The sequence below is a fragment of the Abramis brama genome (assembly GCF_963993115.1).
Source record: "Abramis brama genome assembly, chromosome: 3".
Taxonomy (NCBI): domain Eukaryota; kingdom Metazoa; phylum Chordata; class Actinopteri; order Cypriniformes; family Leuciscidae; genus Abramis; species Abramis brama.
Genome location: NC_139965.1, coordinates 56,489,774 through 56,505,465, shown reverse-complemented (window position 1 = coordinate 56,505,465; position 15,692 = coordinate 56,489,774). Strand labels below are relative to the sequence as shown.

Sequence of the window (15,692 nt, the reverse complement as noted above, 5' to 3'; positions counted from 1 at the left end):
AAAGTAATGGCAATTGGGTGAAATACCGTCATTAAACTTTGTGGCCCGTTTTAACCATAGACTGTTTTACCAGACAAGGCAGCCATATCACCCTGTAGCCCAAGACTGGTTGCCCACTGAAGCTAAGCAGGGCTGAGCCTGGTTAGTACCTGGATGGGAGACCTCCTGAGAAAAACCAGGTTGCTGCTGGAAGAGGTGTTAGTGAGGCCAGCAGGGGGTGCTCACCCTGTGGTCTGTGTGGGTCCTAATGCCCCAGTAGAGTGACGAGGACACTATACTGCCAAAAGAGCACCGTCCTTCGGATGAGATGTTAAACCGAGGTCCTGACTCTCTGTGGTCATTAAAAATCCCAGGATGTCCTTCGAAAAAGAGTAGGGGTGTAACCCCGGCATCCTGACCAAATTTGCCCCTTGGCCTCTGTCCATCATGGCCTCCTAATCATCCCCATATACTGATTGGCTTCATCAATGTCTCCTCTCCACCAATAAGATGGTGTGTGGTGGGCGTTCTGGCGCAATATGGCTGCCGTCGCATCATCCAGGTGGAGGCTGCACATTGATGGTGGTTGAGGAGATTCCCCCCTTCTATGTAAAGCGCTTTGAGGTCTCAGAAAAAGCGCTATATAAATGTAACAAATTATTATTATAAGGCTTAGCCTTAGACTAAGCCAGGATTAGGCCGTAGTTAAATTAGGACATTTAAGTAGCTTCTATAAACGTGCCTTAAAAAAAAAACATTACTGGTGTGCATCTTGAGACAAAACAATGGCAGTGACAGTGCAAGTTCATTTAAAACAGCTCAAACATGCATTTTAGTCTGGGACTGGCTTAAGCCTTGTCTGTGAAACCATGCATGTACGTTTATAGTTTAGTTAGGCCTAACAATTATGAATAATTTAAAAAGTAACATTAACAACTTTGTTGGGCAGAAGAATTTAGTCGAAGAAGCCAGAATTCTTTCCATTCTATGTCACTGAATGTATTATTCCAAAAACGTAGTCGGAGGTTGGTAATAAAATCTGAGTTCTATTCATTTAATTATTGATGTAATTAACCTGTGTTTGGAACGTGTTGCTCTTGAAGTGATGACGCGTGGAGTGGGCGGGGCCGCAGAGGAACACAGACAACTGTTTCAAGAGTCGTGCTGGCTGAGTGTTTATACACACACACACGCACACACACACACACACACACTCCACACTACGAAGAGGGCTGGCCGACACAAACACTTTTTTAAATGATATTTAGAAGTGTCATTGCCTGCTTTTTCTACACCTGGCTTTTGTTTGTTTTCGTCTTTCGTTTCGGCCAAACTAAACGATGGCAGTTTGTTAGAAGCTGCGGTTGAAGAGCAAGTCTGTCATTTTCTCGGCGGCTCGGAGGATCTGCGATGCCCTCTGATTTCACAACGCTCTTCAGCGCGGATATCGACCTCGATTCGCCCAAGTCCCTCTACTCCAAAGGTAACTCACTTTCTGCTCACTTTCAGCACACTACTCATACTGTACATTTACTGTGTGCACGCGCAGCCAGGCTGTGTTCCCAAACCTAGTGCGTTGCCCACCTAGACAGCGTCACAGGCACGTTCAAGTTCACACTATGTCTAGTATGATGCCCAAAAGTGCTGTCTAGGTGGTAACACTTCATTGTGCAGTGTTTTTGTTACACGTTACATGTGGTTGCTGTAGTAATAACTATAAACTATGCATAATTACATGCAACTAACCCTAAACCATACTCCATAGTAAGTACATGTAGTTAATTGTTATTACACAGTACTTGAATGCATAATGACACTGTAAAACAGACACCTTAAAATAAAGTGTAACAGTGCTCACTAGGATGTGTGTTCGTTCACTCAGTCTGTGTAATGCCACACTAGACTGTCAAGCAGTTTGTTGTTAGTTTACATAGTCCATGTGACAAGTGGTTTAAATGGTGACCAAATAAATGAGATTGTGTGAGATGATACACACATTGCATATTTGTGTGTGTGTGTGTGTTTGAGGGGGCGGGGAGTGCAGTTGTAACTTACATCAGCATATCACTATTTATTTGGTTTATAAATATCTCTGATGGTCTGAATGAATGAGAAGACTTTCAGACATGGTTAATGGACCTGGAGTTTGACATCTATTTAACACATTCTGCATGAACCCATCTGGTGAAAGTATAATTGTGCAGAATATATAACCCTCCCAACTCCTCTGTTCTAGAAAAACGCGAACAACTTTAAATCTCAAATGTTTTGTGCATGATGCCTCTGTGTCTCCTTTGGTTATAGGAAAATGAACTATTCTAATAGAAACCTCAGACATCAGAGACTGTCTGTTGTTTTAGACAGTGATTGAAAGTTGACAGTGAGAGAGTGAATATGACATATCTAAAGGTGTGTGTATGAGAGAAGCCAATGCTAATGTGTAAACCTGTGTTATTTTAGTATTATTTTTATCGTATTTATTCATATTTTAATTGCCTTTTTTTTTTCCATGGTTTTAGTTTAAGTTTTAGTAATTTTGTTATGTGTTTTTGTCATTTTTATTAGTTCTCTTTTATAGCCTATTTCTGGTTTTATTCCAGTAATGTAAGTAGTTCAGCTTATTTACTTCAGTTAGATGCCAAGGTTACATTTCTAATTTTCATTTAATTGTTTTCTGTTCCATTTTTTTAATCTAATAACTATATTTTATTTGAGCTTTGTTTTAATCAGCAAAAATATTTTTAATAGTGCTGTCAAATCACACACAAATGTGTGACACACACACACACACACACACACACGTATATAATATACATATATTATAGCCTACACACAATATATATATATATATAAAAAAAAATGTTAGATGCAATTAATCACGAGTAATCGATTTGACAGCACTTTTTAATAGTTTTAGATGACAATAACAACACTATTTCAAGCAGCACTTATTATAAACTGGGAGTAACTCAAACTGTGGTGGCCTCAAACATTGTTCTCATACTTGTAGAGTTATTATGGGCAGCTTTCTCATGAAACACCCCTCTCGCTGAGGTCCTCTGTTGGTGCATTTTTAATTTCCTGTGCATTAGTTGTTTTTATCAGCCTTAATCAATATAAATAAATGATGTTTTTATCAGAAAGGCTGCAGTCTTAGATTTTAATTTGCCCAGTGATTTGATGTGGATTCTCATCTTATTACAGGTGACGAGTGTTATTGCCTTGGTGTGTGTTGTAGTATCCTGAATCAGGGCTTTAGTCACACATGTTACGTAAGACTCAGCCTAATCTCATTTGCAATTCTTGGTAATAGTCTGCTGGCCGCCACGGCTGTTGTTATTATTGTTGCTTCATATTCAAGACATCCAGACCAAAGTTTTAGTGATTGTTTGGCTGTTCTTGTCCATTTTTTTTTTCAGCTTCAATTTGACGTTGACTTATGTAGACTTAGTAATGAAGTGTTACCTGTCCCTCTGAATTATCTTCCAGTTATACAGTAAATATATAGTTATTCTGCAGGAAATCCATCTTTCCTTAACTTCAACAAAAGTTAAGAAGCTCAAGTTCAGCTAAATGTTTCATTTGCCAGTCAAATATATTTAGTACAATGAAAATGTCGTGCACTCACTCTTAAAAACAAATGTAAATAAAGGCTTTTGCAGCGATGTAAGAACAGAAACATTGTCCTATAGTGTGAAAAACACCTTTTGTGAAATGGAAAGGTGGCATGGATGTTAAAGGTTCTTCGTGGATTCATTGATGCCAATTCATTTATTTTTATTTTTATGCTATTTTAAAGGTTCCTAACAGGTTTACATCCAAGGCAAAAAAAGAAAAACACTTGAATTTTCTCATAATATACATTGCGGCATCAACTCTTTTCTCAGTGTCTGAAACGGTTTGATAAAAGATTCAGTCTCTCTAAACCCCTCCTTTCTGAGAGCCTACTCTGCTCTGATTGGTCAGATGGCCCAGTCTGTTGTGATTGGTCAGATGGCCCAGTCTGTTGTGATTGGTCGACCGCTTACAGCTCGTGTCATATCTGAATTTCAGGCTTCTTTAGAACTATACACAATGATACAAATAGCATCGGTTTCATCGTATCCATTCGAGCGTGAGTCCTCATACTTTTAAGGTAGATCTAAGATGTTGTTCACCGGCACCCAATGAAGACCATAGGCTGGGATTATACAAGTTCGTTACATTGTTGCGTAGGTTTGTAACAGGAAGTGAGACTGGAATTGCTGACGACTCATTTCAGCAGTTCTCCATTCTTTCTTCAAGGAGACAATAACTTTATTTGTCGTGATATTTTACGTTCACAGACAGCTATATTACACATTGCATGAAAGATGATATTTAAAAAAAAAAAGCATAATAGGGGAACTGCAATGCATATGCCTCTTTGATTCAATAATAATGATTGTCCTTAGTTTGCAACCATCATAAGAAATACAGTATGTGAATACAACACTCCATTTATGTAACACCTGCCGCCTCTCCTTAAACCTTCTCCAGGTTAAGGACCTTTTGGTGGTTGAGACCTCTGGCCTAGAGTAATAAATAAATGACCTCCATACCCACTTCCTCTGGCCAGATATCAGAGGTGAACACAAGGTTACGCAGTGACGGGGGTTTAAAACCTCAACCTTATCAGGTTAACAAGATAAGACCAATCGTGAGACATTTTCATTTTTGCTTTTGAATGAGATGTTGACTACGAAGAATAATAGTCATGTGAGGTTTTGGAGGATGGCCTTCAGATGTTTTAGGCTAAAATTGATATTTAAAAGAGAAACTATATATATATATCATTATTTTTTATTTTTTTAGTAAATCTGTTGTGTTTTTGTAATTTTTATTATAGTTTTTAAATAAGTTTTAGTTTAATTTGAGTTATTTTAGTACTTTATTCTATAATTAGTTTTTTTTTTCTTCAAATAATTAAAACTGTGTTTTAGTCTTATATTAGTTAAGGATAATAATCCTGCTATTTGCTTATGATACTGGATGAGGTTTTTTTTTTTTTAATTGAATCATTTATTATTTGGACATTGAGCACACAAAGAAGAATTTTAATTGGACAAACGTATTTTTGGATTTTTTGAAAAAGTGATATTTACTATTGAAATTCCCATGCTGTTTCACTGACTTTTAGAGATTCCTTTTGACTTTTCCAGGCCTGTAAATCACAGTTTTTAATGTTCTGACATTTACAGGTTTTCCATGATGTTCCGTGAGAACCGTTTAATCCTCTTTCTGAACAGTCCTGTGGTCACACATTATTTCACATAGTATCTCAGTCTCAGTTATTGTGAAACTGCATGCTGAATAATTTTAAAAACATTAGAAATGTTTAAAAAAAATTGTAGATTGAGTATCCATGGCGTGAGAGTTAAAAAAAGTGGCTGGGGTCTATGGGAAACCGGCAATCCGTCTAATGAGCTTATTTAAAGTAGTCAGTAGATTAGGCCTTTTCTCATAGACCCAGGCCAGTTTTGTTCCGTCATCGCACGTGTTCGCTCTTTCAGTATTCTTGTCACTCTCTGACATCTGCAGTTGACCTTTTCACATTGTTGTTTCCCCTTCCGCATCCCTGCCGTGCGGATCTCTCGGAGTGGACTGGCTAATGAGCTTGTGTGTCATGTGACGTGGGACGATGAGATGTAGCTAAGCATATGGCTGTGCATTCCCAGAAGGATGGCAAAACGCCCTGGAGATGTGGCTTGTGAATTTATTTTTAGCTAGACGTTGTTTGGTATGTGAGCTCCAAACACATTGTCCAGCTTGAGTGGCTGTGTGATGTGGGATTGATTTGCAGCCAAGATCTGATTATTTCCATGCAGCTGATCACTGTTTTCTATAGAGGCAAATCCTGTTTTCATTCACTGGATTAGCTCCCTACGTTCATTAAGTCAATGGGTTATACTGTAGGAAGCCGGTCTACCTATATGTGGTCTGTAATGTGACATTAGAATTAATCGAAAATAATTTGAATGTACTATGATTGCAATACTTTCAGTTTTTATGACCTTACATTATTTGAGAGATTTATTTATTTTTTTAAGTGAATTTGTCAAACTCCCGGACTGTTATAAAATAGCTAAAAATCTATAATCTGAGGTGAATAAAAATTGTGAAATCCTCCTCGCTTTACGAAGGCAATACAAGGAATTAGATTATTATTATTATTTTTTTTTTTTTTGTGTCAGTTTGGAGTAGATATGTTAGAAATTGCAAATATCCTTTCGATTGCTTTGTCAAAGAAAACACTATCTCTATTATTTGAAAGAAAAATGCTTCACTCTTTATTATATTTGAAAAAGTTTTGTCCGCCAAATCGAAGTCATGTGGTGCACCCCTGCAGACCTTCATGACCGTTTGTCAAGGTCAATACATCTATAAAAAAATCTGATAATTTGACATTTTAATGACAAGGCAAGGTTAGATGAGGATGTACTATGTCATGTGGTGCGACTCCTCAAAAACTTGATGGATCTCTGAATTAATAATTCATGATGTTTGTAAAAAATGTTTTACCATGAAATGTATAAAAACGTTTTTAAAAAAAATAATGATTAAGATGTGTGCACTCGTGTAAAGAATACATTTGTCTTTTATTTGATGGTTTCTATTCTTCCTTCCTTCCTTCCTTCCTTCCTTCCTTCCTTCCTTCCTTCCTTCCTTGATTCCCCCCTCTCCTCTCTCCCCCCTCCTTTCCTCCTTCCTTACTTCCTTTCCCTTCCTTCTTTACTTCCTTTCCTCTGCCTTCCTTCCCTTCATTTCCCTTTCCTTCCTTTCTTTCCCTTCTTTCCTTTTCCTTTTCCCTTTCTCTTTCCTTTCTTTGTCTTACACTTTCCCTTTCCTTCTTTCACTTTACCTTTATTTATTTCCATTTCTCTTTCCTTTCTTTCCCTTTCCCTTCCCTTCTTTCCCTTTCATTTATTTCCCTTCTTTCACTTTCACTTTTCTTTCTTTCTCTTTCCCTTTCCCTTTCCCTTTCCCTTTCTTTCCTTCCTTTCTTTCCCTTGCCCTTCCCTTCTTTCTCTTTCCCTTCTTTCCCTTTCTCTTCCCTTCTTTCCCTTTCTCTTCCCTTCTTCATTAAATCTAATGAAAATGGTCTATTTAACTCAATATGTGTGTGTGCTATGTCTTTTTGTACTTAAAAGAAATCACATTGTTAACTCCGTTGAATCAATTGTTGATTGATCAAAAGTCTCTCTTGCGCTTCACATCAGTCAAAGTTGCTGTTCCGAATCAGTCACTTATAAAGTTCCATTTCAGTCTGAATGCTGTTTCTTTAGGCAGAAGATTTCAAGGCAGTTTACCAGGGTTTTTCTTCTAATATTTGTCTTTATTGGTTATTTATTTTTCTTGATTACTATTCTCCAGAGCCAGTCCATGTTTTCTGAATAAACAAAACACAAAGGCCCATGCAGAACAAAATTAGGCCTGAGTGGTTTTGCCTCTGGTGATGCTTATTCACAGACTGCTGAAATGTACCAGTCAACTATGTGCCAATATCACTCGTGCTACCAGCCTAAATTGTGCAATGTGTGCGCTAAATGTGTTTATTCTTGCTAGTTTTGTATGTAAGTTGTTGGAAAATGGCCCCACACAAATGTGACCAAACATTAATTTAATTAAATATTAATGTGGCAAGTGTTCACATCTAAAGTAGTCTTGTGTGTAGTCAGACCTTCAGACTGACGGCAGAAGGTCTGCACACCATAGCAGCTTCCATTTGCCAAGGACCGCCCAAGAAAACAACCAATCACAGTTTGTTTTGTTCAGCCACAGCGTCATGTTTATAGGGAGGTGAAAATGAAAGGTTGATGTCCCCACAATAACAGACAATTCATTCAAGAATATTGTGCAAGTTTACTGCAACAATGCCGCAACAATGGTGCTGTCAACTTCACATACTTTTAAAAATCCTGCGTTTCGTTGATCCTGATAAGCGCTCATTGTCACAGTTTTTCCATAAGGGAGTTTGGCTTTGTTTCTAGGCAGACTGACACACAAATTCACACACACACAAATTCAACCAATCAGATAACGACTTCGAAACTCCCCAAGTGTTTCCATTTTGTGTGTCATTATGCATCAGGCGTTCAGCCAACGGTCCATCCATGGGTGTGAAATCTGAGGCTGAGACTACATCTAAAGTGACTTATAGTGAGGGTTTAAAGGGATACTTCACCGATTAGCATCAAGCTTTGTATCAGTAGAAACCCGGTAGTATTTTCGAATGACCGCGCTTCCCCTCTCTCATCTCCCCCTGAGACGAGAGATTTCTGTATTGTGTGTCTGGAAAAAAACCTCAGATCATCTGAGGCTTTTTTGTCCAGAGGCGAGAGACTCCAGCCAGTAGTAGGAGCTCGTTCCGCATGTTTTCAACCTGCCCATAGGGGGATCTCACGAAAAACGGTGTCTTTTCAGTTTCGAGTTAACTAGTAGCCTAGTTGTATCATTTCTTCCGATACTGCCCTCTGTAACCAGTAGGTTTGGCTTGGGAGTCGCCTCGTAGGGCAGCGAAGCAAGTGCATTCTGGGAGTTGTTGTCTTTCATCCACATGAGCCAAAAATACATTTCTCAGTCTAGAAGGCACCAACTTCTAAAATAATTTCACATTTCTACTACATAAATGACCCAATTTAAATACACATTCATCTTTCCAGTGGTGAAATATCCCTTTAAGGAGTGAAATTTTATGTCATTGCATGTTTTTCAGTCCAATCAAGTATTTACATGTCTTAACGAACGGATTAGAAAAGGTTTATCCCACCCCTCTCAAAATGAAATTTCAATCGGTTTGGACATTTTTATTCTGATTGAGGTGTTTACATGGAGCATTTTCATTCGGATTGGACTTCTAAACTGATTGTAACTCCATGTAAATGTGCCTAGTGTCTGTGTTACCTTTAAGCTCAGCTGTTTGTTGTCTACTGAGAAATGACAGATGTAAGCAGGCTTGTTTTAACTTATGAAATGTGATCCTGATGGTCCAGCCTTCTCTTGACGTCACGTTCTTTATTATTCTTCCTCTGCCAGCCTAAGGTGAAGTGTGCTGCTGTCATGCCCCAATAACTCCTGCCTCAAAATTCCTTGGTAGTTAATGGTTAACACTAACCAAACTGTAATTTAAAGAGGCAAAGAAAAAATAAAAGAGTTCCTGACTCTGGGTCAAAATATTACCTCCCCCACTATTTGCCGTGCACACTCTGGATGTTGTTCTAGAGCCAACAAAGAAATGCACGAGTGGTTAAACTATATCAGCAGCCCCTGGCAACTGCTGAAGAGGGCTTTGAAAAGGCTGTATATTTCCCATCTTCACCTTTAAGAAAAATCCACAAGTGTCAAGTGTCTGTTTGAAGTGCTGGTGCATAGATAAGACTGTGGTCCATTCTTCAGTATGAGTTTATGAGTAAAGTATGAGCATGGACTTTATTACAATTTATTACTTTATTACAATCATATTTGTTTGTTTGTATGTCATTTTAATGAGTTATATGTGCTGTCATGTCAATAAGGGGTCAAAGACATGACATTCATTTTTTGTCTGAATCTATCAATTTATTGAAAAATCGATGAAATTCATGAATGCAGTGACCTAAAAACACCTTGATCATCATGTTTTTTCCGTTTTAAATTTCATTAAGCTTAAAAAATAACATTCTTGAAAGAAAAATTTTGTAACAAAACTGCTTCAATGTTTGTTAATATATAAAAAAAGTTTATGACACTGTGACCCCTGCATGAAAAATGTCATGTCGTGTGACTCCCCAAAAACATGATTGATGTCTGAATAAATAACGTGAAATAATAACTACCATGTTTACCATGTTAAAAAAATGTTTTATTAAGATGTGTGCACTCACATGTATTCCAGATCTTAGGAATAAATGTGTCTTAGCCTACATTTTATGTGATGGTTACACCACATGACATTTTCATTTAATGGCAAGTAATTAATTAAAGGGGTGGTATAATGCCCTTTTCACAAGATGTAAAATAAGTCTTTGATGTCCCCAGAGTGTGTATGTGAAGTTTTAGCTCAAAATACCCCACAGATATTTTAATATAGCATGTTAAAGTTGTCATTTTTTGAGGCTGAGCAAAAACGCACCGTTTTGTGTCTGTTCCTTTAAATGCAAATGAGCTGCTGCTCCCGGCACAGAGGGCGGAGCTTCAACAGCTTGCACTCACACAGACATGCACTGAAAATTTAAAAAACTTTTAGCCTTTTATGTTCAAATCGGATTCAGACAATGATGGAGAGACTCAAGAAGAAGTGTGTAGTTATCTTCTAGTCATTGATTAGCATATTCTGTCTTGATAATCTATAAATCGTGTTCAGGGGGCGGGGTTTATGTAAATTCTAGGGTTGGTGATGTCACTAACCCGGGAGGAATGTCGTGTAGTCTCTACCAGCAGTTTGTTGTAGTCCTTAAAAAGGGATTTCTTTAAAAGCAAATATCTCCCTTTGCTTTGAACTTTGAGCATTGTAACTCTGCAGATGTTGTTTATGCTCAAACTGCAACATTACACACTAACTGAAGTTAAAAAAGTGAAATCATGATCAACCACGCCTTTAAAAAAAAATCCTTTTCATTTATTTAATTCTGTTTTCAAGAGAGGCTTTTCAAAACCATATGAATCCAACATGAATACAGAGTACATTTCTAAGACCGTGGCACAATAAAGAGATTTGCTTGTGATTGAACCAATGATATTGTTAACCTTTTTTTTTCAGTTCAGGCTAACATGAATACCCCAATTCTCTCAAAGGTTGGCTGATTTGATATGTGAAGAAATAATTGGTAACACTTTACTCAAGGCCTTATGTATAATGCATTATAAAGGTATTCATAATGTATAATGCACTATATCTTTTCATAAATATTTTAAAAATAAGTTAAAATGCACTATAATTTTCCCAGATTCCTTGTTATATCTTAAATTTGTTGTTTGTCATGTGTTTTAATGCCTTATTCTTTCTAAAAGTGTAAGAATGAATAGATAAGAATTATAATGTATTATAACTGCCAACTGGTTACAATTATTCATGAGACAATGTGTTATAAGGTGCATTACAAGGCATAATTAATGCATGAAAAATAAAGTGGAGGGATCAGTTAAAGTGGGCTCTACTGTCTGTCTTTAAAAATTACTATATTTGAAATGTGCCTAAATTCCTTGACTCTTTACCCTGACCCAGACACTTTTTAAAGTCACACACTGTGTGTTAAATATGCAGGAAGTTAATCAAAAATCCAAGGAGTAGGTTTTCCATTGGCTGATGAGAAACACTCAGGTTACGGGATCGACTTTCTTCTTAAAACCAGAGCCACACCGTAGAACGCACTTCCTTGTGTCACATATTGTCCCTGACTATGACTAAGCAGGCGTTTTTTCCATCCGCCACTTGGCCGAGTTTCCTGACGGACAGTACGGTCTGAAAGCCTAAAGCCAGATCCAGATTTGTGAGGGTGGCTGTGCTTTAAAAGGTTTTTCATTGCATCATGTGCCACTCTATCACACACAACTCTTGGTCAAAGTTCAAAAGCTTTCTCACCGACTTAATCCATGACTTTGTTTCTCCAGCGGTTTTGTGAGCGTGTCTGAGGTTGAAGGGGAGATGGGTAGAGCAGTAGCTTAATATAAATTTCCTGTGTTTTCATTCCTACTCAGTGACTCACCTGTTAAACTCTACGCTTAGAGTGAGAAGAGTTTGTTCAGTTTCCAGTCGATCGCTTATGACGCTATATTGACAGGCAAATTCTTGTTGTATGGGTTTTGAATTTGTGACTCATCACTTCAAAAGACTTCTAAAAATGATAAAAGGAGTGCTGATTTACAGTATGCTATATCACAATCTCATAAAAAGTGCAGCCAGTAATTTTTGGCTCATTAAAATGTTTTACAGGAGTGGGGAAAGGAGTGGACACAAAGGAGTGGGGAAAAAATATGAAAACATGAGATGATTTCAGCAAACTTCTTCATTTGGTGGACCAACTTTTTGTAGACCACTAATACCCCAAATCTGGCGTAAACTAGTACCTCAGAACAATTACAGTTTTTAGTAGTCTAAAAGGGTGCTTTCACACTTGCGCACCCTGGTTCAATTGACGTCAGAGTTTGGTTCGTTTGGATGTTGTGAAAGCTGTTCGATCCGAACTCTGGCACACAACGGCGAACCATACCCGAGTCTGCATAGTGTGTTCACACTTGTTGTTCAGTTCACTTGGTTCGTTTGGTTCGGACCCCTCAAAAAATGGTCCTGGTCCGCTTAGCATTCACATTGGCATTTTTAACACTGAACCTAAAGATACCAAATCTAAAGGCATAGGAATATGTTCACCATCTGATTGGTCGGCTTTTATGACGTACATTTTGCGACCGAACTTACCGAACATCCAAAACAATGCTGTGTGCTGGGATAAATGAGCTCGTTAAATGTGCGTATCTGGTGCAGATAGACACAGGTGCTGTTATGTGCTGATGCTTTGAAAACAAAACCAAAGGTTCAAAAACCAAAATGTAAAAGTGAGGTGAGCAACACTATGTATTTTGCCCCCTGCTCCTGCGTCATCATTAGCAAGCAACAGGAGAAAACAGCTGCTGATTTGATCGCACACACACACTGCAGTTCAGACACAAATAATTTAATGTGTGAACTCAATCTAGCGGGGGCAGGGGGAGTGGCGAGCAATTGAACTCGGGTTTGGACCAGGTAATCAAAACAAGTGTGAAAGCACCCTAAAAATAACCTTCAGTTTGCCCATAATATTCCTGTCACAATCATGCCAGGCTCTCCCTCACTCACTCAGCCTTCACAGTCACTAGAGTCAGCCTACTGATCACACACACACACACACACACACACACACACTGGCCTCATCTGAGAACACAGACTCACTTACCCGGGTAAATCCTACCGTAAACTTCTGTGACCGTCTGCAACGCTCTTATCCTGTTTCAAGTCAACCAAGTTGCCTTCAAATCATCTTCCAGTCATCCAAGTCTATGTTAGTAGAAAAAGTTTAGATGTAGTTGCAAAGTCACTTATAGTCAGTAGAATGTCTGTTGGGGAGCATCAAAATAAAGTGTGAGCAGATATTAAGCAGACATTATATTAATAGTTAAATGACTGCTAGTTGACATGTAGTTGCAAAGTTACTCATAGAAAGTGTACTATCAAAATAAAGTGTTGCCAATTTTATTTAGATTTGTTTTTTTAATCAGACAACTCATGGACCAGCAGAACCATCTATTAAAAACGTCCTGAGTTCACCTTTAACTCATAACTTTACATAACACACTTTTATTTTCAACTAATTTCCCCTGTTGCTCTCCAGAAAAAACAAAAAATGTTTTAGCATGAACTATTCTTCAAATTTGGTATGGTAGTAGTACTGCTGTTTTCTCTGTATTAATCACTTAAGTTGCTTTGGATAAAAACATCTGCTAAATAAATATCTTGTTACCATATACTAAATGGTGCAATGTTTTAGGTTAGGACTATTAGCTCTAGAGATTCATGTCAGGTTGACTGACGCATGTCTTTTTGGGTATGTAAAATCAACTTACAAACTTAAAACTGTTAGCTGTGTTCCAGTTTATAATTTTGTGCCATTTATTTTCTTTCTCCACTGTGAGATTTAGTTTATTTCGTTTTTCTGCTAACCTCAACTCTTTCCCAGGTGCATTGATGTAATAATAGGTGTGTTCTCCTTGTGTCTAATGGATCGGCAGACATTCTACAGCCTTAATTAGATTGCTGGCCGAATCCTCTTATGCTATTAATGTTCTCAAGGTGTGGATTTAGTCTGACTGAGTCCAAAGGACAAACACACAGAGCTGAGAACTCTCTCCTACAAGATGACATGGAGTAACAGTGGGGCCCAAAAGTCTGGGGCCACATGTAAAAAATCGGGGATTATTATTTATTGATTTATTTTTAAACTAGATTTAGGATTTTAAAAAGTAACACAAAGCAAAGTATAAAAAAAAAAAAGAAGAAGTATGTAAACATCTGCACTGTTTATACATTAGGTCACTAATTTCCACCTGTGGTCTCAGGCTTTTGAACCACCGTGTGGCAAGAAAATGTAAAAAAAGTTATCCAAATATTTATAACCCAAATGTTTTATCAGCTTTTTGCATTGCTCAGCTATTTTATTTTCACTTCAGTTAACTTTTATTTTTTCAGGTAATTCATTTTTTTTATTTTTTTTTTATTTTTTTATATGGCTTTAGTTTTAGTGTTAGTTTTAGTTAACTATAATAACCCTGAGTCCACCCCTATCACAATATGATATTGAGCTTTGTAATATATCACATTATCCTGCTGGAAGTAGCCATCAGAAAATGGTTATATGGTCATAAAGGGATTGACTTGGTCAGCAACAATACTGTGGCGATTAAACAATTGGTGGCGATTGGTACTAAGAGGCCCAAAGTATGCCAAGAAAATCTCCTCCACACCATTACAGCACCAGCAGCCTGAACCGTTGATACAAGGCAGGATAGATCCATGCTTTCATGTTGTTTATGCCAAATTCTGACCTGACCATCTGAATGTAGCAGCAAAAAATCAAGACTCATCGGACCAGGCAACGTATTTCCAATCTTCTGTTGTCCAGTTTTTGTGATCTTGTGTGAATTGTATCCTCAGTTTTCTGTTCTTATCTCACAGGAGTGACACCGGTGTGTCTTCTGCTGCTGTAGCTCTTCTGCTTCAAGGTTTGACGTGTTGGGCGTTCAGAGATGCTCTTCTGCTTCAAGGTTTGACGTGTTGAGCTTTCAGAGATGCTCTTCTGCTTCAAGGTTTGACGTGTTGAACGTTCAGAGATGCTCTTCTGCAGATCTCGGTTGTAACGAGTGTTTGCTTGAGTTACTGATGCCTTTCTATCAGCTGGAACCGGTCTGGCCATTCTCCTCTGACCTCTGGCATCAACAAGGCATTTACACCCTCAGAACTGCCGCTCACTGGATATTTTCTCTTTTTCTGACCATTCTCTGTAAACCCTAAAGATGGCTGTGCGTGAAAATCCCAGTAGATCAGCATTTTCTGTAATACTCAGACCAGCCCGTCTGGCACCAACAACCATGAAACATTCAAAGTCACTTAAATTTCATTTCTTCTCCATTCTGATGCTCAGTTTGAACTTCAGCAGATCATCTTGATCATGTCTACATGCCTAAATACATGGAGTTGCTGTCATGTGATTGGCTGATTAGATATTTGTGTTAAGGAGTAATTGAACAGGTGCACCTAAGAAATGGGCCTGTGAGTGTATATGATAAACAGTTACTGTTCATAAAAATGTTGGCAAATCAATGGTGGACTTGGTTCTGGTCCCTAATGCACAAGTCAATTGACCTTATTCAGAGCAGTGCCATGACAGGTATGAAAGCGAGGCTGTTAGGGATAGACTTACAGTGTTTTCAATGGCATCCGCTGTAAAAAGCTGTATAAAGCTCCTAAATCACTTATAATTTTCCACAGCTCATGTTGCCTGTAGTTTTTTGTCTACTGAAATTCCTTGGAAAGATATTTTTGCAGTGTTTCGTCAGCAGAACAATCCAAAAACAATTAAATAACAGTACAACCCACTGAAGAGATGTGGGTATATCCCTCACAGCCTGACTTTCATTCCCATTAAAAATCAAAGATGGCGCTGCTGTGAATAAGGTGAATAGGGTGA

At 38.0% G+C, this 15,692-nt stretch overlaps 1 protein-coding gene across 2 annotated transcripts in view; it reads left to right on the top strand.

Moving 5' to 3' along the window:
• The first annotated feature begins 1,145 nt into the window (after positions 1 to 1,145).
• Positions 1,146 to 15,692, top strand: part of nfat5b (nuclear factor of activated T cells 5b) — a 52,466-nt gene continuing 37,919 nt past the window's right edge. For both annotated transcript variants that reach the window (XM_084110331.1, XM_084110330.1), the window contains exon 1: positions 1,146 to 1,462. In XM_084110331.1, the coding sequence (XP_083966457.1) occupies positions 1,390 to 1,462 (73 nt within the window). In that variant the 5' untranslated portion in view covers positions 1,146 to 1,389. The remainder of the gene's footprint in view (positions 1,463 to 15,692) is intronic.